General features: G+C 41.4%; 1 protein-coding gene across 1 annotated transcript in view; it reads right to left on the minus strand.

Moving 5' to 3' along the window:
- The window catches only part of SH3BGRL2 (SH3 domain binding glutamate rich protein like 2), a 48,302-nt gene that overhangs the window by 16,657 nt on the left and 8,437 nt on the right, over positions 1–23,208 (minus strand). Inside the window, exon 2 of the mRNA XM_055714845.1 lies at positions 7,576–7,761. Coding sequence (XP_055570820.1) covers positions 7,576–7,761 — 186 coding nt within the window. The remainder of the gene's footprint in view (positions 1–7,575; positions 7,762–23,208) is intronic.

Below are 23,208 nucleotides of genomic sequence, written 5' to 3' on the forward strand. Positions count from 1 at the left end.
TGAGGATAAAATTATTGGATTATTTTATTTTTAGTCAGTTGCTGAGCTTCTATTTTTCAAGCCCTACCACTGGACAGGCTGGCTACTCCACACTTTTGCCTCTGGTATCACACTCCTCTGTATCAAGCATATATCACATGGAACTAAAGCTCTTTGCCTTAGGACACAGAAAAGCAGTGGAGAAGTGGATGGCAAAAGCATAGGCATAGCCTCTAAGTTATAACCATACAGACCTTGTGAATGGTCCAAACAGTATCTTGCCAACATGGAAAAAGACACATGGGCAGGGGTTGCCTTCCAGCACTAGCCCTGCCTTCTATATTCCTTGCTTGAGAAAAGGGCCTAATCAGGAAGATAAAACAGTGCTGTATCACTGACCTCAAGTCACTCACATACAGCCTGGGGTCTGTGGTGAGCCACAAACTACTCCAATACAACTGCAAAAGGTAATTAAGAATGATTTCAAACAAACAGCTTGAATTGGCCATACAGGAAACTCTACCTCTGATGGGAAAAATAATTAATCAAGAAAGTTTCAGCATCGTCAATCATTAACAGCTGTTATATGAACTCTGAGCAAATACACACTAACCTCTATCTAGCAAGATTATCATTCTTCTAAAAACAGAGCTGGACCACCAAGACACTGAGTCGGGTAAGACACCTCCAAGGGTGCAGGGAACCAAATGTAGATTTGATGAATACCAAATAGCCTCACAACTGCCCTAGGTCCTGAAGTAAACACACTATAGCAGGCGTGCTAAGGTGAATTGTGCCACGTTGCTTGAGGATCTAGAGACAGAGCTCAAGCTCTCTGTATCTGTAGGCACAAGAACAATGACAAACTCCCCAGTGACAGGCCAGGGCAGAAACTCTGAGGTGGCCTCTAGCCAGTTTTCTTAAATCTTCTTTCCTATTCTTTCTCTTATCAGTGACTGAAAAGCCACCGATACAGTTACTGATTTGTCATTTTACACATATAAAATGTAAGAACAAGAAATGTGTGTGACTCTTTCCAGGATCTTTAAAAAAAAACAGAACAGACTGATACTTAACAGTGCAAAGAAATCAGTGCCACAGTAATGGCCTGTGCGCTGAATAGTTTCTGGAGAACACTGCACCTCTTTCAGTGGCTTATTTTATTTCTTTCTTGTCTATAGGCCTTCACTGTTTTGATGGGGCTGACACCCATATATTAAATTTCAGGGAAGGACAATAAATATCACGTATCAGTGTCTCTGCTGCTGCCCACTAGGCACTCTATCAGGACTTACTCTAACACTAAACCATATGAGCAGCTTCAAAAGAAAAGAAAAAAAAAAGTCAGCTTGATATGTAAATATTTTCTCTTCAGCTCAAACTCCCACCTGAAAACAGATTTCCTTTTTAATTTTGGTTGGCCTAAATTTCAGGCTGTCTCACATCAGTGGCAGATTTCTGCATATAAAACTGTCACTGTTTCAAAGTGCTAACTTGTGCTTTGTAAGGTTAAAGTAAGAGTGCACTCACTGGGAAGTGGAGACTTCCAATCTTCTGAAAGATCCAGGAGTCACTTCTAGTCTAAGAAGAGTCACACATTAAATTGTGGAGATTTCAGAGAAAGCAGAAGAGGGAAGTGGTGAGGCACTGGCCTAATTTCAGACACCACTTTTCCAGCATTTCTTGCTTTCTATTTTAAAAGCTTTCCATGTCTCCATGCAGTAGCCAGAACATGGCAGATCCTGTTTGGATACATGTACCTATGGCTCCTCACCAGCCATGTGAAAAAGTTAGAGCCCTAGCTGGTGGCTTCAAATTCCACTCTAGAAGCCACATGCCTAAAATTTAGGTGCTTGGCATCATGCTGTAGTCCCTTTGTGAATCTGGTCCTAATGCACCAACCTGCAGTGATCTCTCTCTGTTTGGATCTTCTATAGTCTGTGCAAAAAGGGCAACAGTAAGTAATAAGTATGCAAGGATAAGTAATTATTTGTTCATTCTTTTAACAGTGTTTTTAACCTGCAGGATACTTAACAGTTAGTACTATGTTGGTCCATACCAGCAGTACTTTAGAAAAATCTAACTTACATGCAACATCACTGATCTGGCTGTGTAAAATAAATTCACAATGGGAGGCAGAGGATTTAGAAATTTTTCTGTAAGCTTGAAAGCAAAGGATTTAGTTAGTGAAAACTTAGAAAACAAACTGCAGTTTTCATCTTCATGTTTTTACTGGGTCCAGCTGTGATGGAGCTGGCTTCCTTCACAGCAACCCCTATGGTGCTGCGTTTTGGATATGTGACTAGAACAGCCTTGACAACACAGCAATGATTTGGTTATTGCCAAGCAGTGCTTGCACAGCATCAGGGTCTTCTCTGTTTCTCATTCTGTTCCTCCCTGCTGCCCCCAGAGAGTAGGCTGAAAGGGCAAGAGGGACAGAGATTCCAATTAGCCAAAGGGATTTTCCACACCATATAACTTCATGCTCATATAAAACTGGGGAGTGTTTGTCTTCCAAGGTACCCATCGCTGGGAGACTGAGTGGGCCTAGGTCTGCTTTTGGGAGATGGTGAGTGACTGTGTTTGCATCACTTGGGATTTTGTCCCTTTCCTTCACTTACTAAACTGTCTTTATCTCAACTCATGAGTTCACTTGCTTTTTCTCTTCCTATTTTCTTCACCTTCCTGCTAGGTGAGTAGGGGGGAGCAAGCAGCTGTGTGATTGCTGTCTGAGGTCAACCTACAACGGTTCTTTTTGGCTCCTGAACAGGGACTCAAAAAGGTTCAAGATAATGACAGATGTGATCAGAGTGTACTAGACTGAATTTACAGCTGGTTTACCTGTTTAGCTGTTACTTCGCAGGCTGTTACTTTGTGTTGCTGGTCACAATGTTGACTTGCCTGTTCTTGATCTCCTTTTGTCTTTTTCCTCAGTTGCTCTGTTGCTTGCTCCCTTCCTTCCTGTACATCAAACTCAAGAGCTTGTAAATGGCTGTTTTCAGCTTTTATTGTTTGCCCTGTTGTTTATCACTTTCTTTTGCTTTGCCTAGGAGAGCCGTGATAAAAGCACCGGCCTCAAGCCTAATTTGCTCTTTGGCCCCTGCACTGTTGCCATCCCAGTACTCTGGGAACCATCTCGTGGAGACAATGCTCTCCAGGAGCCATTCTGTAGGGAAAATGAAGAAGGGCATCTTCTACTCCAGGACAGAGGCTTCTACCCTTGTTCCAATGGCCCTTCAGTTTCTTGAACCTTCTAATGTAACCAGAATGTTGTACTGGTGTGTGCAGTGACACTGATTTTGGCTTTTCCTAATGTTAACTGATCAGTTGGGAATGCCACACAGGAATGTGCCCCGAGGCAACAGTTTCCTGGGTGGCAAGGTGTGTGGGAGAATTTGAGCAGGTGCCTAGAGCAGTTTTCACCTCCGATGGCTTGGGACTTCTCTCGTGAACATCCTGTTGAATTAGCAGAGCACTTGAGGGAAGGATGCCTTGCATATACCACAAAGCCACAACTTCCAGCGCTGTGCTGGGGCCAGGGGTAGACCTATGCCTATGCTCAAAGGAAGAAGAGGGTCTCTGGATCTCATGACACACAAAGAGACACTGTGAGGGTCTCTGGATCTGAGGACATAAAAATAGATACTGTGAGGGTCTTTGAACACGCACACAGACACTGTGCATAAATCAGAAGCCCAACCCCCAACTGTAACTGTTGTTCCTGCAGTCAAGAAGAAACCATGGGAGCATAGGTTGACCCAGTTAGTAAAGGAGAAAGAAGCTCCTCTTGAGGGAGAGCAGGAAGAAGACATCATGGACTGGCCAAAAGGGAGACATTTTGAAGCATCACCCAGGGAGGTGACTCATGCCAAAGAGGCCCCGCTGTATAATAAACTACTAGAAAATGAAAAACAATATGCTCTACTTGCTGATGGGTCCTGTCATATCGTGGGAAAACATTGGAAGTGGAAAGCTGCTGTGTGGAGTTTCACAAGACAAGTCACAGAAACCGTCACAGGCAAAGGCAAATCGAGTCAGTTTACAGACGTGAAAGCCATCCAGCTGGCCCTAGACGTTGGGAAAGAGAAAAGTGGCCAGTATCCTATCTTTATACTGACTCATGTATGGTGGCACATGCCCTGGGGGTTTCCTACAGCAACTGAAGCTGACATACTGGCAGCACAGAGATAAGCCCACCTGGGCTGCTGTGGCTGCTGTGTTATGGCAAAACATTGTTGCATAGGTAGAGAACCTTGCTGTAAAAGTATGTTACTTAGATATTCACATGCCCAAGAGTTATGCCACCAAAGAAAACGGAAACAAGGAGCAGACAGACCAGGCTGCCAGAACTGAAATGGCAAAGGTGGACCTGGACTGAAAACCTAACGGTGAGCTATGACACATCAGGACACCTAGGAAGAGATGCAATGTATAGACGGGCTTGTGATCAATGGGGTACCTGACCACTGAAGCCACTGAACAGGTTATCCCTATATCTGAAACATGAGCCACGATCAAACAAGTCAAGTGGGTAAAGCTTCTCTGCTGTGGGGAACAGTGGCTGGGAAAGGCAGTGTGGGTTGCTCCTCCCCCAGGAAACAGCAAACCTGTTTGTGGGGTTCCTTTTGCTCAAGGGTGAGGGTGCACTTGGTGGGTAATGCAGGAGGATGAGGAAACCCGGTGTGCCCCTGAAGGAGACTTACCCTTGGGGGAAAATAATCCATTATTCGAGTTGTATGTCATAGCACAGCAGGAGCCACTAAAACTAACTGAGGATAAGCCTTGTACGGAACCGAGCAAGACACAACTGGGTTCAATGCCCAACAACACAACACAACACCTCCTATTAAGGTTCTACTTGTCCTTTTTTTTGTTTTTGATCTTTTCCAAATTATCTCCACTTTAATTTTCTTTATGCCAAGTGCATGAGCTCCCTCTTGGAACATTCACTAAGCATGAAGATTTCCTTACTCTTGCATAGCACTAACTAGAGCAAGATAACTGTAATAATTTCAGATTTACACTACTGTACATTAGAAGAGCAGGTTCATGTGTCTGATTTGTCTGAAATGTAGACTCTCTTCTTACACACTTACAATGTTATAGCAATGTCACTAAGATGAAACAACGTTGTAAAGTCATAAAAATATGTAAATTATCATAGTGTCAGTGCTATGACATAGCACTGGATTATGAGTAAAATGATTTGTGTTCTTGTGTGCTCACAGCTCTATCTTGTTTGCAGGAAATAAAAATGTTTCTTGCTGAGTACTTTATTTCAAAATCCATCGGCAGAACTTGTTACTGAAAAACTAGGTAATGCATCTCAGAAGACTGAGAAAAGGAGAAGATAGATTAATGATCATATGTGTGACTACATCGACTCAAAAATTACAAGGTCTTGCTCACACTTTGAAACACAGAGTTTGTCCGTTGGTAGCACAAGGATCCTTCCCCCTCTGGTACAAGACATTTTGTGAACCAGTAAGCACTGACCACCTTTTTGTACCTTTCTCCCCCCTTACACCAGCTATCATGTTAAAATGGCTGACAGCAATCCATTTTGGATACTTACTGAAAATACCGAATACAAACTTCTTCTATATTGCAGTTACATTCTGAAAAGTGATTATTTCAAATGGTAATGTCCTAGCCAGAAAAATCTGTTCTGAGATAATACCCTTGTATGCATTGCTATGGTTTTCCACTAAAGAGAAAATGGGCGGGGAAGAAAAAAAAACCAACTATTAATGCTTTACTAACAGAGAAAAACCAGCATGGCTATGAATATGACACTGCATCATGGCTTGTACACCATATGCTTGTGTACCTCTACAGAAATAACATGAACAAAATACAAAGTGTATCTATTTTGCTTTGTCTTGTCTAGCCCTCATAGGTTTAGAGGAAAAGCAATGAATCTGACCAGTTCATATTTTAAGTAAGTAAATCTATATTGTCAGTAACAATGTATAAGCCACAATAAGTACATAGGCAGTTTTCCTGGTGAGACTAGAACTGGCAGGCAAAATACCAGTGTTTTTTAATAGAGTAAATAGGATTAGAAATTGCCTGGACACAAATCAGGAATGATAAGCTACGATTTTCACCAATCAATTCACAGAAAACTTGGTGGGTATCGTTTAAGTTATTTAAAAGCTTTTTTTTTTTTTTTTTTTTAAGTTATTTGTATCAAGATAAACTTACGAAAACAATGTGGAAATGACAATGAGAAACAAGATCTGCAATGTCTGCTGACTTCATCTAACTGTGATATTTTAACCCCCTTTCCAGCACTGACCCCATTTGCCTCCTGCCTAATCTTTTGACCCACTCTATTACCTAAGAACTTCACCAACCAATACAGCAGGCTAACTGATGAACGTTGGAGATCCTGCACATGCTTCTTCCTTCAACCTGGAAAATAGCTTCTTTCAAAGCATGTTTGCTCTTTAAAGATGTTCATGCAGACAGTGAGGCCTAGTAATAGGATTAACTCTGCTCAGCCAAAACAGCTATCAGATGAGCAGACAGATTAATGAGATCATCTCACATGTTGCATGACATCCTCTTCCTTGCTAATTCCAAACAGAAATTTCTAAGACTAGATTAAAACATGCTATAAAGACAAGCTGAAAGGGTAAGAAACAACTGCTTCCAACACTCTATTTCCCAGGCAAACTAAAATCACACAGAACAACGTAACTGTTATTTGTAAGTGAGGGGCTACTTCACAAGTGACAGTCAAAATCCCTTCCAAGTCCCACATATATTTCTTTGACATTTCTTATCTGGAAGTAGGCAGATACGAGTGAGAGTGCTGAGGTAAACAAGTAAGGCCAATACAAAGCATAGGGGAGGGGTGTTAAATACCTCACTTTAGGAAGCTAGTTAGCTGCTGCATCATACCCAGTCTGTTTGTTGCAGAGGATCCACCATAAGCTAAAAATCACACTCATTTCACAGGTTCTCAGCAGATCTGAATGATCCATCAGCCAGATTTACCTTCATTACAGCACTGTTGAGGCTGGCAGAGACAAGTCTCAAGCTGCTTTACTTCGGGGAAAAATAAAACTATTCTACAATTCAAAGAGAAAACAGTTTTCATTTATCCCAGAGAGTCTGATCGCATAAAGGCTCTCTAAGCATAAATGAAACTTACACGACGACAGCAGCAGAGGAGCTTAATTACAAATGACAATGTAACTCAATCTAGCCAATGTTCTCATTTACTGTGCCAAAGATTTCTTTCTGAATCTTTATGCATAGACTAGACCCAAGTAGCAAGAAAACCATAAATCCCCAGCTTACAGTGGTCTCACAAGGGACTTGACCATGAAGAGGTTGTACATGAAGCATGTAACATTACAAATTCCTACATTTGTGGAGGGAGTCCACTAGCTGAAGACAACCTTAGGATTTACAGATGAACAATCTGAATTTTCACTGTATGCTCATTACCTGATCCTATCATCCCAAACTGTCACCATTAATTCAGATTCTACTAGAGAAAGCTCAACAGCAAGTCCCAGCTTTTTAAATGGCCAACAGGGTATATTAATATATCATCCGTTGACAACCGTAACAGCTACTTACTCCACAGTACTGATCATCACTGAATATCTGTGGTGGCAGTGGATTGCCTTGCGCGGGCTGCCTATCCTCAGGAATATTTTTATACATCCATTGTCTTTTCTCCTCTGACATTGTGATATCCACTTCTTCAAACTCTATGCGATTGGCTTCCAGAAACCTCACCACATCTTGTTGCCTCTTCTTTATCTAGATGAAAGAAAGAAAAAAAACCACCAATACTCAGAGCAAGTCTACCATAACCCAGACATGCTTACAAACCTGAAAACATTCCACTTTCATGGGATGGGAAGTCACAAACTCAGAGGACAAAGGATAAAATATGTTTTTCAGGTTTAAGTTCATAAAAGTTAAATACTGCTGTTTCTTTACAAGTTGGCAAAGGTTATACTTCTTCATCTCCTTTCTACCAAGCTGCCTCTTAAATTCAATTATGGGAATTTCAGCCTTTACCCTCTAAAGATACTTTAAAAAAAAAATAACCTGCTTGGGACTCTTCAGAAGCTCAAGTTAAAAGAGGCAGCTGGTTTTCAAAGTCATTAGGGGCTGCATTTTTTAAGTACACAGGCACCTAGAAATGCAAGGTAAGCAACGTGGCAACTCTCAGAAGCATCTACTCCTGTAAGTGTTCATTGAGATAAACATGTCAGTACATCTGAAAGAAAGCACCCCAGCTACACACATTTCTGTTTTCCTAGGCACCTACACATTTTTCAAATGCAGCTCAAAGTTCCCTGAGCAAGGCTTGTGGAATCTTTAATTAAGTGTCTGTCTGCATAATAGACATTCCTAAAAATAAACATGATCTCATCTCTTGAAAATTAACTTCAATGCAAAGAAAAAAAAAATGCACAACGTTTGTACTAAATGTATGGGGTTTCTGCCCCTCGAAGAGATTATCATCTGTATACAAAAGCCTAACACAGGCAGAACACTGGCAGGTTTTAGCTCATTGTAGCTAAGATCAACCCTTAACAGCTATCTGGGCTTCGACCAGATACACTCAGGTGAAGACTACTTCTGCCTCGAATAGGGCTTTACATCAAGACAGCAACCTCTGAAATTGAAGTCTGTAGGGCCAAGGAAAGCTATCTGGGCTCATTCAACTAGGCCTGCTCTGCATTCTCTTCAGTCCATACTGTGCTTTTTACATCTACTTAATGAAATTAAATCTTTCAGAAAGGAACTATAAATTATATGCTGTATTTTTTACAGCTATCATCAACAGTGTTATTTGAACAAAAAAATTACAGCTTTAATAATTTTACAGTATTCCTGAAGTGTCAGATCCATGCAGTTGCTGACTGGCATAAAGCCCAGGTGGATGAATCATGCCTGTGGGTATCATATGACCTAGATACTATGTGGAAATCTCAGGATTTTTAAAGTGCATGTGCTAGCTGTTCTTGTCACACAGCACAGTCTGTCTATCTAAATGTACCACAAAAGTACATAACTGTTGGAGGTAAGACTGATGGAATCATTGTTTTCTTGAAATAAGTCGGTAGCTATCCCAGGAAACCACAAAGGTAAAGCTTTTAAATGATTACTGTCTTTCTTAAGAAGTGGGCTGCATAATAAGCTTGTGTTTCAGTGCTTAACTCTTTTTCCTTTTCTTACATACACTGGTGGGGTTTTTTAGGCATATGTGAAAGGATCACTTTTTCATACAGAAAGCAGCTCCTAAAATTTTGTGCAAATAACACATTACCAACATCAGCAAAATTACCACATCATCATCACTGCTGGTACCAAAGACAATGTGCCTTTTACTATCCCCCTAAAAACTGCAAAGACAATTCTATTGTCAGTGTAGAAGTGAAAGATGAAAATACTTTCCTCTATCTTTCACTAAAAAAAGCTACAAGAGAGGCCCAAAAGAGACAGACTGAAATTTTCTTAACACAAATAGTATTTGTTCAAACAGAAATGAGACATCTCAAATGATGTGTGGGATGGATTATTTCGTTATAGTGGAGTACTGCTAAAACCGACATGAATTCCCTCCTGCACTGGTCAGAGCAACCAGCAAACCACACAGTGCGTGGGCCAGCCTGCTCGGCCCAGAGGCCAAAGGGCATAATTTGGCCAAGTCTATTAAACCTGCAGCCTCTGAGACTGGATGCATAGAAACTGTACATTGGGAACGATCCATGGCATGCTGCAACATCTAAATCACGGCCACAAATTGTTGTGAGACTGGAAGTTAGCCTTGGCCAAAGCTGTCTGTGCTGGTACCATTCTACTATCAGTTTCATAGTACCAGAGCGCTCCGTTGCTCAGGCCCAGGCCACATACACATGTATCCACATGTACCCATTTTCATCTGCTGCCTTCCAGAAGTCTGTACAATGGACACAAGTTTAACTGCAACTTAGATTTAATCAGATCCCTAATATTTTACTGTTCACGCCATGAGAATTCTCCCACAAACTCACATTTCCTAATGTCTCCTTTTTATTTTTATAAAACTAATTAAGATGTTGAAGAGAAATAAATTGTGGTGGTTTTTTTTTTTAGTCAGAAGCCTTGCAATTCTCCACATGACATCTGCATGAATTAACAGCTGTGGATGTGCCAGCTGCATAAATTTAAACAAAATGCCCTGACATTTTTTAGCCAAAAATGTAGCATCTTCACCTCCCCCAAGTGATTTTGTTCAAGCCTGCAAACTGAAACTAGAGCATTAGTTACATTTGAAATCCTATTAAATTATGCCTTCTTGTTTAAGATGGATGTTCAGAGCATCTGCCACAACAGAAGCCAGCTGATTATTCCCCAAGAAAACCACAGGACCTTTGTCTTCCTCTACAACTGGATCTGTGTCGCAGGAGTGCGTCAGCCTCACAATCCTGCCGGCAGCTCTCATCTGTGGTTACCCTGAGCTCTAAAAACTTCCAGTATTCAACCAAATGAAACACTGAGCAAAGATAGCATGGGTCAAAGAGCAGCGTCAGTTCTCCCTTCCTCACTAGCCTATGCAGAGGATCTGAGCTCCTGTCAAGAGCTCATTGGAGAAAAATGATCCTTATTTGACAGACTATGCAGGTGGATACTTCAGACCTCTTTGTGAAACTTGGCCTTGTATCTTGCTGCTTCTGAGGTTTCCAGAGTGTGGCACAACTGAAAGAAACCTGAAAAGAGTAGTTACATAATCAGAGGTACCATGTTCAGAAAAACTTGGTGTGTTGCTACTCATACGTATTTTGTGGGTAAGCATCCATATTCTTACAGGACAGACTGCTTCGGCATCAAAATATTTTGGTTTTAATACATTTCAGCACATTGGAAGACACTGCAAGATACACCATCAAAATATATATACATTGTGAAGTTTCAGAGGAAAATCTTTACATAATATGATTGTAATCTATCTTTAACGAGGTGAAGAAAAAACTGATAGAGCTAATAATCTACTACTATAATCTGATGCTTGTCTCCCATATTTTTAGCTGGGTGATTGTTTTCTGAACATCATTTCTCTGGGTTTGGTTTTACTGTTAATCTGTACTTCTATTCACAAAAGGAAGACAGGAAAAAATCCCCAGAAACATCTCCATTTCATCCTGCTATTTAGAGCTGGTCGCCTTATTAGGATTAAAAAGCAGCAAAAATAGGATGTCCACTTTAATATACAAAATGCTAAAACGAGTTAATCAATTACTCAGTAGCCTGATTTATAAAGTCTATCATAGCTAAAGTATCTTGTCTTTGTGCCCTAGTTTTCATTTCTTTATACTGATTTGCAACAGGTAACAGGAGGATACACTTTTGGACTGCTTTGGAGAAATACTTGCAAGACATACTCAGGCCTGGCCAGGTGGGACCACCGGGATTATCTGTTCTGACCTTTAGCATCCCTGAATTAATTCCTCTTAGGAGTAAAGAGTTTCTTTAGGGTTTTTTTCCCCATAAACTCCATTCCTGAACTGATAATAACAGAGACTCTGCTAGTCTTTGTAAATTGTTCCCACAGTTAATTAACTGCCTTGACTTAAAATACTTGCTTGCATCTGTTCAGAATTCGCCTCACTTCCAGCTTTCAGCCACTTAACTGTTATATTTTTGGCTACACTGAAAATGGTTCTGTTACAAGATTTCTGTTTCTGATACAACTAATATAGTGAAGAAACAGATCTCCCAGCTAACCTGAACAGCGATCTCCAGTAACAAGAGAAATACTATTGCTTGTTTAACAGCAGAATGACAAAATGAGGATGTTATGGTCATAAATCATGTCCAGACTGGAGCAGAAGTTTAGCAAAATCAGATCACATCATGTAGCTCCAATTCCCTGGAAGCCTCTCATGCCTTCCCATGCCAGGTCACAATTTCCTTCCTTTTTCCCTCTCTATGCTTCCTGTTTCAGAAGATTTTCTGTACTAGAATGGCTTGCCTACTGAAAGCTGCTGACCCAGAGGAGCATACCATGTGGCGTCTCCATTACTAAATTGCAACAGCATTTCATTATTCTATATTATTTTAACCAAGATATTCAATACGTTACAAAAATCTCACTAGTCAGGATTTATCTAACCCAGATAAGGTAAATTAACACAGGCAAGATGACTCAAGTAGCAGTATTAATAGGAACTGTGAAATAACCATGATTAAAGAGAACTTCTCTGCCTTATTTCATTAGCCCAGTTAATAGAAATGGGACAAAGCAGAAGCATTCCCAGTTTCAAGCCTTTTCACAGTGTCAGCAGGCATGTTGCTGTGTGTCTGGTGCCTGGACTGGTGATCTGCTCTGGACCCTAACCCCCCACCTTCTAGAGATAAGGAATTCCCTGGGTTTCAGCCCTACCTGCAAGTGGAGGGAATGACAGCAGGTACCATTCACTGCATCATCTGGTGAGTGAGATGTACAGCACTGACTGTCCTACAGCTTCTTCATCCTGGAACTGAAGGGACCAAAAGCCTAAACTGAACTGTCTGCTCATTCCAGACAGATCGTGAGAACAAACAGCCTGCTTTCTAACACAAAATCCACCCAAAAATACTCAGACACTCATGGTGAGAAAAAGGCCTTATGATTAGTATCTTCTGATCTGGCTTGTCAGACCACACACACATTTTGGAAGTCAATATTTCAAAAACCAAACCAGAATGCACACCTAAGTCCACCTCAAAGATTTGTTTCGCAGACTGGCATATGTCTATCTAGACCTGTGCCTCTAAAGAGGGAGGTGGTCCTGCTGGTTTCCTTCCTTCCCTTTCCATCTAGTTAATCTTTCCTGATGCCTGCCCTTACTCCAAAACTGCAGCAGCCACGTTATCCACTCGCTGACTCAGCTGAAAACTGAATGTACTGCATTTGGCAGGGGCACCTTTAGGGTGCAGTTTGACAATACAGCTATGACACCGTTCCACCCTCCTGCCAAGCAGCTCCTGCAGCCCTCCTTGCACAAGCATAATGCAGGAACCAACGGAACAAGAGGAGCATCAATAATGTCAGCACCACAACCTCACCAGTTTAAATCAACAGCAAAACCACACTCTAAGAAAATGGCTCAGCAGAAACTGAACCATGATCAGCTACACATTATTTGAAATATGAACTGCATAAACAGCATTTGTGTTACATAAACACAAGCTCCAGCTCACTCCCACAGCTGAAAATATCAAACGGGAGCCTCTGCCTTTACAAGTCATGCAAACATAACCAAAGGGACTGTTGCAGTGTAAAATGCAGATGTAATACAGTTACTGCAGAAGATTACTAATCTTCGCTTCTCATACAGATGAGGCTTAACACATACTCCCAGATAATAAGGAGATACTACGCTCTAGCAAAGAAATGCAAGCCCTAACTACATCAAATGAACAGAACTCTAAAAAGTGTGAACTGCAAACCTACACATACCTTCCTCAGAAAAACACGGAGGAGGCAATGCCTCTTATAAACACACTAAGCAACATCTGTGTTCTTTTCTTCTATTTCCACTGTTTCTGCTTTCATACGGAAACAAAGAAAAACAATCTCACACACTCCCAAGGCTGACATGAAAATCCTCATGGTCCTGTTACATTTGCAACCTGTAGCAACACAGACTTTCTGCCAAATTTCTCCTTCTTTGTGTGACTTAGGAAGGGAGATCACAACTGACCTCTAGCAATTTTCATTGCAGAGAGATGGCAGTGCTGTGACAGACCTTTACAAAGGTGCATGTAATTAATTCATTGTTCTTGGCACAGGAAAATACAATTCAGCTATGTACATAGGGAAAAAGGAGATGAGAAGCTGTAGTAAGGTGAAGGAGGGTAATAACGAAGAAATTTTTAAAATAAAAATTAAAAAAAATCAGCATTGCATAACTATTCCCAAAGGTAAAGTGGCTACCTGCTGTAGCAAATACGCATTACATGTGAGAGAAGGAAAATACAATCTTTTCAGAACAGACCTCCAAATAGCTAAAACCACATTCTATGCTTCATCCTCAAGAAAATTTTTCATTATTCTAAAAACTGACCACGGAACTTTTCAATCTGAAAAGAAGTAGAACAGTCCCTGAACAGCAGCCACATGCGGCTTGTACTGCCCTGGTCTCCTGCTAGAAGCAATCTTCTGCTTGCATACAGAGACATAATTAAGGACACACCGTATGAAATACTCTATTGAACTGGGCAGGCAATCTGTTCAGCTTTATGCAAAGTAAATTTGCAGGTCCCTGGGAGCTGCTGAGACACCTCTTAGCCTGGCAATCTGCACACCTTTACCTCTGCAATACATGTATTGTACCTTTGAAAGAGTCCAGTATTTAAGAAATGCAATTAAAATTTGAGCCAGGTTTGTTTTTTAAAAGACTGCTAATCACAAGCAGTCAGCAAAGGAAAAAATTATTTTCATTTTTTATAAAGCTACAGAAGACAGTAAACTGTTCAATGCCCAATGCCTGCTAACCTCGTATTTTCCTTGTCAGATGTTGCATTATAATAAAATGCATTTAAATCTGTTTCTGCATATGTATGTCTATTACAAGCTGAAGGGAAAAGTTTCTTTTTTAGGACAGTTTGAAAGAAACCATTGTTCTCTGTGCAAGTAAGAAGGTAACCACTCAGAAACACGAAAGAGTCTTTAGCAAGTACGAATACATCTATCTGCGCAAAACAAGAGATGGCAAGAGTTTGCTCAGGCTACTTGGTATTATTTCAAGTAAGCTTAAAGGGAAAAGGAGAGACAGAAATAAAACAAACAGGAAAAAGGGAAAGACCAAGAAAGGAAAAAGAGAAGGTTCTATGGAAATATCACCTATAGGCAGTGACATGCCGGCTGCCTTCAAGCTGCATGCAGCTGAGAAAGCCTCTAAAGTCGCTCCCCAGTCTAGTTCTTTTGATTTCTTCTGTATTTCAGGAAACAAGACTTGCCAATGCTGTACACAAATAAAGTGATTCTATCATCATTTTCTTCTTGCAGCAGGAACAATGTGTTCCTACAGTGTCAAAAATCCACTTAGGTGTGAGTCTCTGATGGACTGGAGGAAACTATGAGACCCAAATCTTGGTTTATTACTTCCCATCAAAAGAGTAAGAATACAATTGAAGCTGGATCTATCTTCCAATTAATGATGTGAATGTGCATTCCGTTGCACCAATGTGAAACCAAAACAACAGAATTGCTTGTGGAAATAAAAAATGGCTAAAACAAAATGAAACCCGGAAGACTTTGCAACAGGAACTGAACCAGAACATGGAAGTCCCACTGAGTGTCCAGGCAGGCAGCTCCAAATCAGAGAGACCTTGACAGACTAAAAGCCAGAGGACTGCATGCAGACTGAAAAATGTAGCCAGAGGACTCCCAGCCTAGCCTGGCAAGCAGCAGGTGACTGCCAGATTGAAGGTCAGGATGCACGGTTGGTGGTTCTAGTAGGGAAGCTTGCAAAACTTGCCAGTTTGGATCATAACCTACAGGAAGAACTCCATTCTGTGGAATTACACTCTCCTGAAAACTTGTACATTTCTCTTTGACAGAATGCACACTTTAAACAATATTTGCACAACAGATACAGGATCTTTCCTAGTAGGTATTTTCTTATGAGGACACTGGGAAGACATACTGGTTCTTCAGCTGGGCCTCTAGCTAAACCAGCAGGCAGATTACCAGAACATGCTGGTAACTTGGTCTTTTTTTTAAAACGTCTCAGCCAACAGCAAGACAAGAAGTTACAAAATCATTAGAATTTTGTGCTAGGATTTTTTTTTTCCCCAAACAAGATCAGGGATCCTAGCGGCTAGCACAAAAGACAAGAGAAACTTTGAGCAGTTTGGAAGACCTCAGGGATTCATAAAAAATATCCTCAACTATCAAAAACTTCTCCTGATGGAACCATCCTGCAGGACTAGAATAATTCATTTCAAAAGACTAAGAATTCAAAACCTAGCTGGCAGCTAGCTTCTTTCAATAGATAGATGTTTTTGTTTGTAATTTACCATATGTTTCAGTGATTCAAGAGAGTTAAAAAGGTGTTATTTTCATGCATTTTGCTAACAGAAATCTCTCAAAGATGCCAGAGAATAATTTAAATCTCCTGTTTAGCATTCTACATTTAACTCTTCCTCGTACTACTCTCTTTTGTCAAACTGGCATATTTATAGCAAGCATTCTACATTGTGGAAGACACCCTTTCAACAAGCAAAATCTATCTTCCTTTTCAAAATACACACTACACAAAAAACCACAAGTATGATAACTGCAACCCTTATTAATTCAGCTACTCTTTAGTACCTCCTAATTAAATGCAAGTTTTTCTCTGATCTGTATTCTGTATTACGTTTTTTTATATGTATTTTTTATTTCTCTAAGTTATTTGACTCTGAAGAATATCCTTTGTTACCCATTAAATCCCCAGTTCAGCAAGGTAGTTGAGAACTGTCAGGTTCTGAGCTATTGGAAACTCAGTACTCAGTCCTGCAGAGATGAACAGAAAGTTGATCTTTGAATCTCACCATTCCTCCTTCAAAGTTAGGAGAGCAGGGAATTGTTTTGTGTCTTGCATGTGGATGTCCCATACTGCTATAGCTGAAAAGCTGCAGGGTTACGCAGATAGCACTTTGTTAATGTGCATCAAGCTTGCTTGGCAGAACTATGATTTTGTGGCAGGAAGAAGAACATGATAACTATGTTTTGTTTATTTCCTTAAAGTGTGTTAAATATTTGGTAATTCTTTAAAAAGGATTTTATGAAGAGAGTGGTTTTATCAGCAGGTTTGGGGAAAAAATATTCCTTCCACCTTGCTGTCATCACAGAATCACAGCAGGGGCAGGGTTGGAAGGGACCTCTGGAGATCATCTAGTCCAGCCCCCTGCTAAAGCAGGCTCTCATAGAGCAGGTGGCACAGAATCGCATCCAGGCAGGTTTTGAATGTCTGCGGAGAAGGAGACCCACAGCCTCTCTGGGCAGCCTGTCCCAGCGCTCTGTCAACATCAAGGTACAGAAGTTCTTCCTTATATTCAGGTGGAACTTCTTGTGTTGCAGTTTGTGCCCATTGCCTGTTGCCCTGTCACTGGGCACCACTGAAAGGAGCCTGGCCCCGTCCTCTTGAATTCACCCTTAAGATATTTGTAAACATTGATAAGATCCCCCCTCACTCTTCTCTTCTCCAGGCTACACAGCCCCGGCTCTCTCAGCCTTTCCTCACAAGGGAGATGCTCCAGTCCCCTCACCATCTTCATAGCCCCCCGCTGGGCCCCCTCCAGCAGTTCCCTGTCTCTCTTGAACTGGGGAGCCCAGAACTGGACAGGGGCTCCAGGTGCGGCCTCACCAGGGCAGAACAGAGGTGGGGGACAACCTCCCTTGACCTGCTGGCCATGCTGCTCCTAATGCACCCCAGGGTGCCACTGGCCTTCTTGGCCACCAGGACACACTGCTGGTCAACTCACTGTCCCCCAGAACCCCCAGGCCCTTCTCCGCAGAGCTGCCTTCCAGCAGGTCACCCCTGGCCTGTGCTGGTGCATGGGGTTGTCCCTCCCCAGGTGCAGGACCTTACACTTGCCTTTGTTGAGCTTCATTAGGTTCCTCTCCTCCCAGCTCTCCAGCCTGCCCAGGTGTCACTGAATGGCAGCGCAGCCTCCTGGTGTGTCAGCCACTCCTCCCAGCTTTGTACCATCAGCAAACCTGCTGAGGGTGCGCTCTCTCCCTCCATCCAGGTCATTGATGACTAAGTTGAACAGAACTGGACCCAGCTCTGACCCCTGGGGCACACCGCTGGCTACAGGCCTCCAGCTGGACTTTGCACCACTGACCACAACCCTGTGAGCTCAGCCAGCCAGCCAGTCCTCAGTCCACCCCACTGTGCACTCACCTAAGCTACACAATACTCGTATGAGTCAGCAGCGTGCCCTGGCAGCCAGGAGGGCAACCTGGACCCTGGGGTGCATCCAACACAGCGTAACCCGCCAGTCCAAAGAGGTGTTTAACCTGCTGCATTCAGCATCCGTATGGCCACACCTTGACTACAGTGCACAGTTCTGGGCCCCGCGATTTAAGGGAATTAAGATTCTTGAATGCGTCCAGAGGGCAACAAAGCTGGTGAAAGGGCTGGAAGGAATGATCTGTGAGGGGTGGCTGAGGACTCTGGGTTTGTCTAGTTAGCAGAAAAGCAGGCTGAGGGGTGGCCTGATTGCTGTCCACAGCTACCTGAGGAGGCAAAGCAGAGAGGGAGGTGCTGATCTCTTCTCCCTGGGATCCCGTGATAGGATGCATGATAGGTGTGTCAGGGGAAGTTCAAACTTGACCTTAGGAAACATTTCTTTACAGGGTGTTCACACACTGCAACAGGCTTCCTAGAGAGGTGGCTGATGGCCCAAGCCTGTCAGTATTTGAAGTATTTGGACAATGCCATTAATACCATGCTTTAACTTTTGGTCAGCCCTTTAGTGGTCAGGGAGTTGGACTAGGTAATCATTGTAGGTCCCTTCCAAATGAAATATTCTAAATTCCATGAAGAAAAATGAAAGTTTAAAACCAACAAAAAAATAATTCCCCTAATAAGAAATTCACACACATTTCCTGTTATGTAACATGTTTATCACCTAAACTTTTAAGATGAAAACACACAATTGTCTTTTTTTTGTCACATGGTGAGTCAGCAGAGCACTGAAAATGTTGTGAACTATTTCTATGTATTTATCAGTCACATTGTTTTGTCACAATGAATAAAGCAACCCCAGCTGTATTTTCTGTACTTACTGCAAATGAGATATAAAAGCAAATTTCTTGGCACTAAGAAAAAATAGGTCATGTTTCTCCCTTCTCATTAGCTTTAAACATCAAAACCCAGTGGCATAGGAATATTTATCTATTAGAATGGAAAAAAAAACCACCTAGAAGCCCATGAAATGTAATAAATAATTAGCCTTATTTTGTCTGGATGGAGTCTCAGTTCTGTTAGCTCAAGATGTTAAGTCCCTCTGGCCATTTCCTACCTTACCGGTGAGGCTTCACCCTCTGTACTGTGTCACTTAGAACCCACAGCCCAACAACCAGATACACCCAACTGCAGCTCCAGCTATTTCTGAAATAAGAGTTAGTTGAACAAGAATGTGGAGCCACAAGATGCCATATGCAGCAGTCTCCTGAAAGTATGGTAGAGTTTTTAAGTGACATTAAAGCAAGCTCCAAGACTGCAGTACTGCCTAGTCTAGCAGTAGCATACTGGGTTTCATGGAGAACCTTGTTCTCACATAACCAAACGGGCAAATCCATATTTCTCACACGCAGCTACTAATCCCTCTCCATGAATTTGAGAGAATGATAAGATCCCTTGGATACTTGGAAAAAACATCCAGCCTTTCCCTAAAGGACTATGCTTGCATTTATTTCTTTTCTCATTCTCAAGTATCAGAGATACTCCGATTCCAAAATACTCCAAAAATCTTGAAAAACAATTTTGTGAAATAAAGTTGTCAATACTTTCACTCTTTTCTCCTGACAGCCACTATCCACACAGCACAGATGTGTCATTCTGCCAACTACAGATATACACACCCCTGATAATGCACTTTAACAGCATAACAGCAGTGCAAGTCATTCAGAATTTGTTGTGCCAAGTTTTTACAGGTATTTACAGGTTTTCCCAGCAGTATATGAAACAGCAACATAAAAATGCATTTGTGGCTCTAGACAAATGTCATGTTTCAGATAAAATTGGACTATATTACTGCCAAGTTCTATCAGTATGTTTTTGTAAGGCTAGGATGATGGATTTTGTTGGTACCACTCTCTAAACCAGGGCTGACTGCCACTGCTGTTATTCAGATCAATAACAAAATTACTTTGACTCAACTGAGAGCAGAACGAGGCTTCCAACTTTATTAACAAATGTCAATGTTATTTCTCTTTCAACAAATGCAACTATAGCTGTGTAGCTTGTGTGTTCTTGCAGCTCTGTATCTGCAAATTGCCTTTTCTTCTATACATCTGCAGCCCCCTTTCTTAGTGACTAGCTGCATCCCCAAACACAGCAGCCATCTGATTATTATCCCATAAATTTCAGATACATCTCCTGCAAGGTCAACAAGAGTCACCTCCACATAGCCAAAGGTATCACTGAATACCATACTGAATAAACCCATAGATTTTCAGACTCCCCTGGGGCCTGGTGCTGAGAACCTAGAAAACAGACCTTGCTGCAGGCAAGCCAGTTTCACCAAGTAGGAAGGGACTGTTTGCACATCAGGGACTTTGTGGAAGCTGTCTTCTCTGATCAACGACTAGTTTTGTATCTCCTTTTAACTAATTTTAGCTTCCTAGCAGGTTCCTACTGAAGAATGTGATACCACACCTGTCTCTGCTTCTATATAAACATATCAGATCACTCATTTAGAGATGCTTCAGGAAAATTGTCTGACCCTAGGAGATGTAGAGCCAGATCAAAGGTTTAATGCATAATTGAATTGTGTTTCTTTAAGTTAGACAGGGTTGATAATTTCACTAACCCTGCAGCAATGTAATGACAGGTTTCATTTGCTGATGCTCTATTGTTCATCAGATCAAAGGAAGCTTTCTTTCAAATGAAGACACACAAAACTTCACTTGCTTTTCTCTGAAAAACACAGACCCAAATTCCATGATTAAGAAATCAGTCTTTAATTGATTTTTAATGTTACTATTAAATTGTTCTAAATAATCACACATAAAGGTTTTAATAGCACAGATAATACCTGGTATCATTCTCTGCAGCGCATGGAAATGTCAGGAAGCAAAACAAATTTGTGAAAGCTGTGATGGAACTTCCACCATTAAATTCTGATTAATTTGTTTTCTGAGTCACATTCTCTTGCTTCAACTGGGATCTATCCAATGAATTCAAAGGACTTGTGTTAGATAGCAGATTGGTGAAAAGGATCATAACAGGCCGTATCTCCTAGCATGTGAATGTAAACAAAGTTTTGACTTATTGTAAAAGCATAAAAAGCCAAAAAACAACAGGAAAAACTTATCAGCATGTGTGAAAGGAACATACACAATCACATTTTGATTTGCATTTAATACGGAGTAGAAGTTCATGGTTTCAGGGCTCTGCCTACAAACAGAAGCTCTGAGGGTAACCCTGCTGGCAGTTTGCTGCAGAGCAATCCCATGAAACGCTAAGTTCTGAGCCACAAACTGGCTATTTAACACTTTGTCACAAGCAAAAGCTTGCCAAAAGTATCATCACTCCTGCAACAGTGGCAAAACTGGACATGTCCTAGTGCTGCAGATGGCCAGTTTCACAGTCCAAGGTATTTAGTAGACAACCATGAGCACCCATGAAGGCAAACACACAAGGCTGCAACCGAAGAGGCCAGGATGCAGGCACACATTCTATCCTGAAGCCCTGCAACAGGCAGAAGAGCAATTTTGAAGTTATCAGCAGTGAGGTCTTCAACCATCACAGCTAGCCCTGTCAGAGCTCTAAGATAAAAATCTTCATAACATTGTTTACACTGATGTTACCCGTTTCCTAGGTAGGAAGGGAAATATTTATGCCACTCTTAAATCCCCATCAGCCAATTACATTGGTGGATATTTTAGACTGGTATAACTATTATGATGTTTTGTAAGCACCTCATTATTTGAAATAACTTACAGAAGGAAAAATGTGAAGTGTAGGCGAGACACATGGAATAAGAGAGACAGCTGAGCAAGCACCATGATTTTAGCACTCTAGCTTACACAGAAGAGAGACATCCATGGTTACAATTCTGTAAGGTCTAGCCACTCAAAGTAGCAGTCATTTTTGACAGGACCCCAGCAGATGCTGACATTTCTTGAGCAACCAAGGTGAGGCACCAGGATGTTATCTTTATTTGTTTTCTGGGGTTGCAAAAAATCAGTGGTTTATTTTTACCAGTGATAATTAACATCTACCAGTGATTCCAAGGTTGAGAAACATACACATGCACATATGCACAGATATAATCAGATATAACATACACACTATATATATAAAGATATGTGTGTATGCAAAAATGCACATCTATGTATCTATATTTAAAAAAAAACAGGCAGGTTGATACATATGCAAAGGTCACTCCCAGGCATTAACTTCTGCAAGTTTATTCCTTACAGTAAAATGAGAAACACCTTGCAGTTTTCCACCTCATCTTACTAGGAATGGTAAGGGTTAGTTCATAGAATCATTTAGATTAGAAAAGACCTTTAAGACCATCAAGTCTTACTGTTAACCAAGGACTGCCAAGTCCACCACTGAACCACCCCTCTAAGCACCACATCTACTCATTTTTTGAATTCTTCTAGGGATGGTGATTCCACCACCTCCCAGGCTAGTTATCCAGAGGTAAAAGAACAAAACCAACAACAACAAAACCTGGAAGTCTTAACTGTCAAGACAAGCTCTAACCTACCCAAGGGAGGTGGGCAACAACAGAAAAGCACACTGATATTGATGATTAACATGAGTCACTGAATAACCTGCATCTCCTAAGAGCATCTCTTTATTAATCAGCTAGTAAGACAGTTACTCTCCTTCCTTCGTGCCAAAAGATTTCACCCCAAAATACTTCATAGCTGGAGGCCTAACGCCCAAGAAAGACAAGAAAGCAGGTTTTCTATCCATGCTTTCTTGCTATGAGACAGGCTATGCTGAATGAGTTGCCTGTACAACGTTTGTATCTCACACCCCTTCCTCCCAGTCAAAGCATCTTAAGTTCACCAACAACTCTGAGTTATTCCTTGAAAGATCAGGTCACACTTTGCTCACTTACATGAGTCCCACTAAAATGAATCTGATGTTTGTTTTTAGAAATGAGTCAACAGTGACTTAGGTTTCTGAATTGACTCCATCTCTCCACCCAACGGGTGCTGACTAAACAACATACCAACCCCAGGAGAGAAGATTAAGGAAACAATCTGATGGGTTACTGAGGAACTGAGAAGCTCTTTTGAGCTTTTGCAGCTAACTGCAGACTGTTTCCACTGACAGTCGCAGGTAAGAAACACTACCATGGCCTCTACGTTTCCCCTCATCTCCCCAACAAGGAAATCCACCAAATTAAGGGACTTGCAAAATCTTAACTATCTTCTGTAAAACTTACCAAAATATTAAGCTGGCAAAAAGCACTGACATACTGGACCATGCCCATGGTTTTGGATACAGTAAATTTCAACTAAGAATAGGCTGCAAGGACTACAGC

This window comes from Falco cherrug, chromosome 6 (assembly GCF_023634085.1).
Source record: "Falco cherrug isolate bFalChe1 chromosome 6, bFalChe1.pri, whole genome shotgun sequence".
Lineage (NCBI taxonomy): Eukaryota > Metazoa > Chordata > Aves > Falconiformes > Falconidae > Falco > Falco cherrug.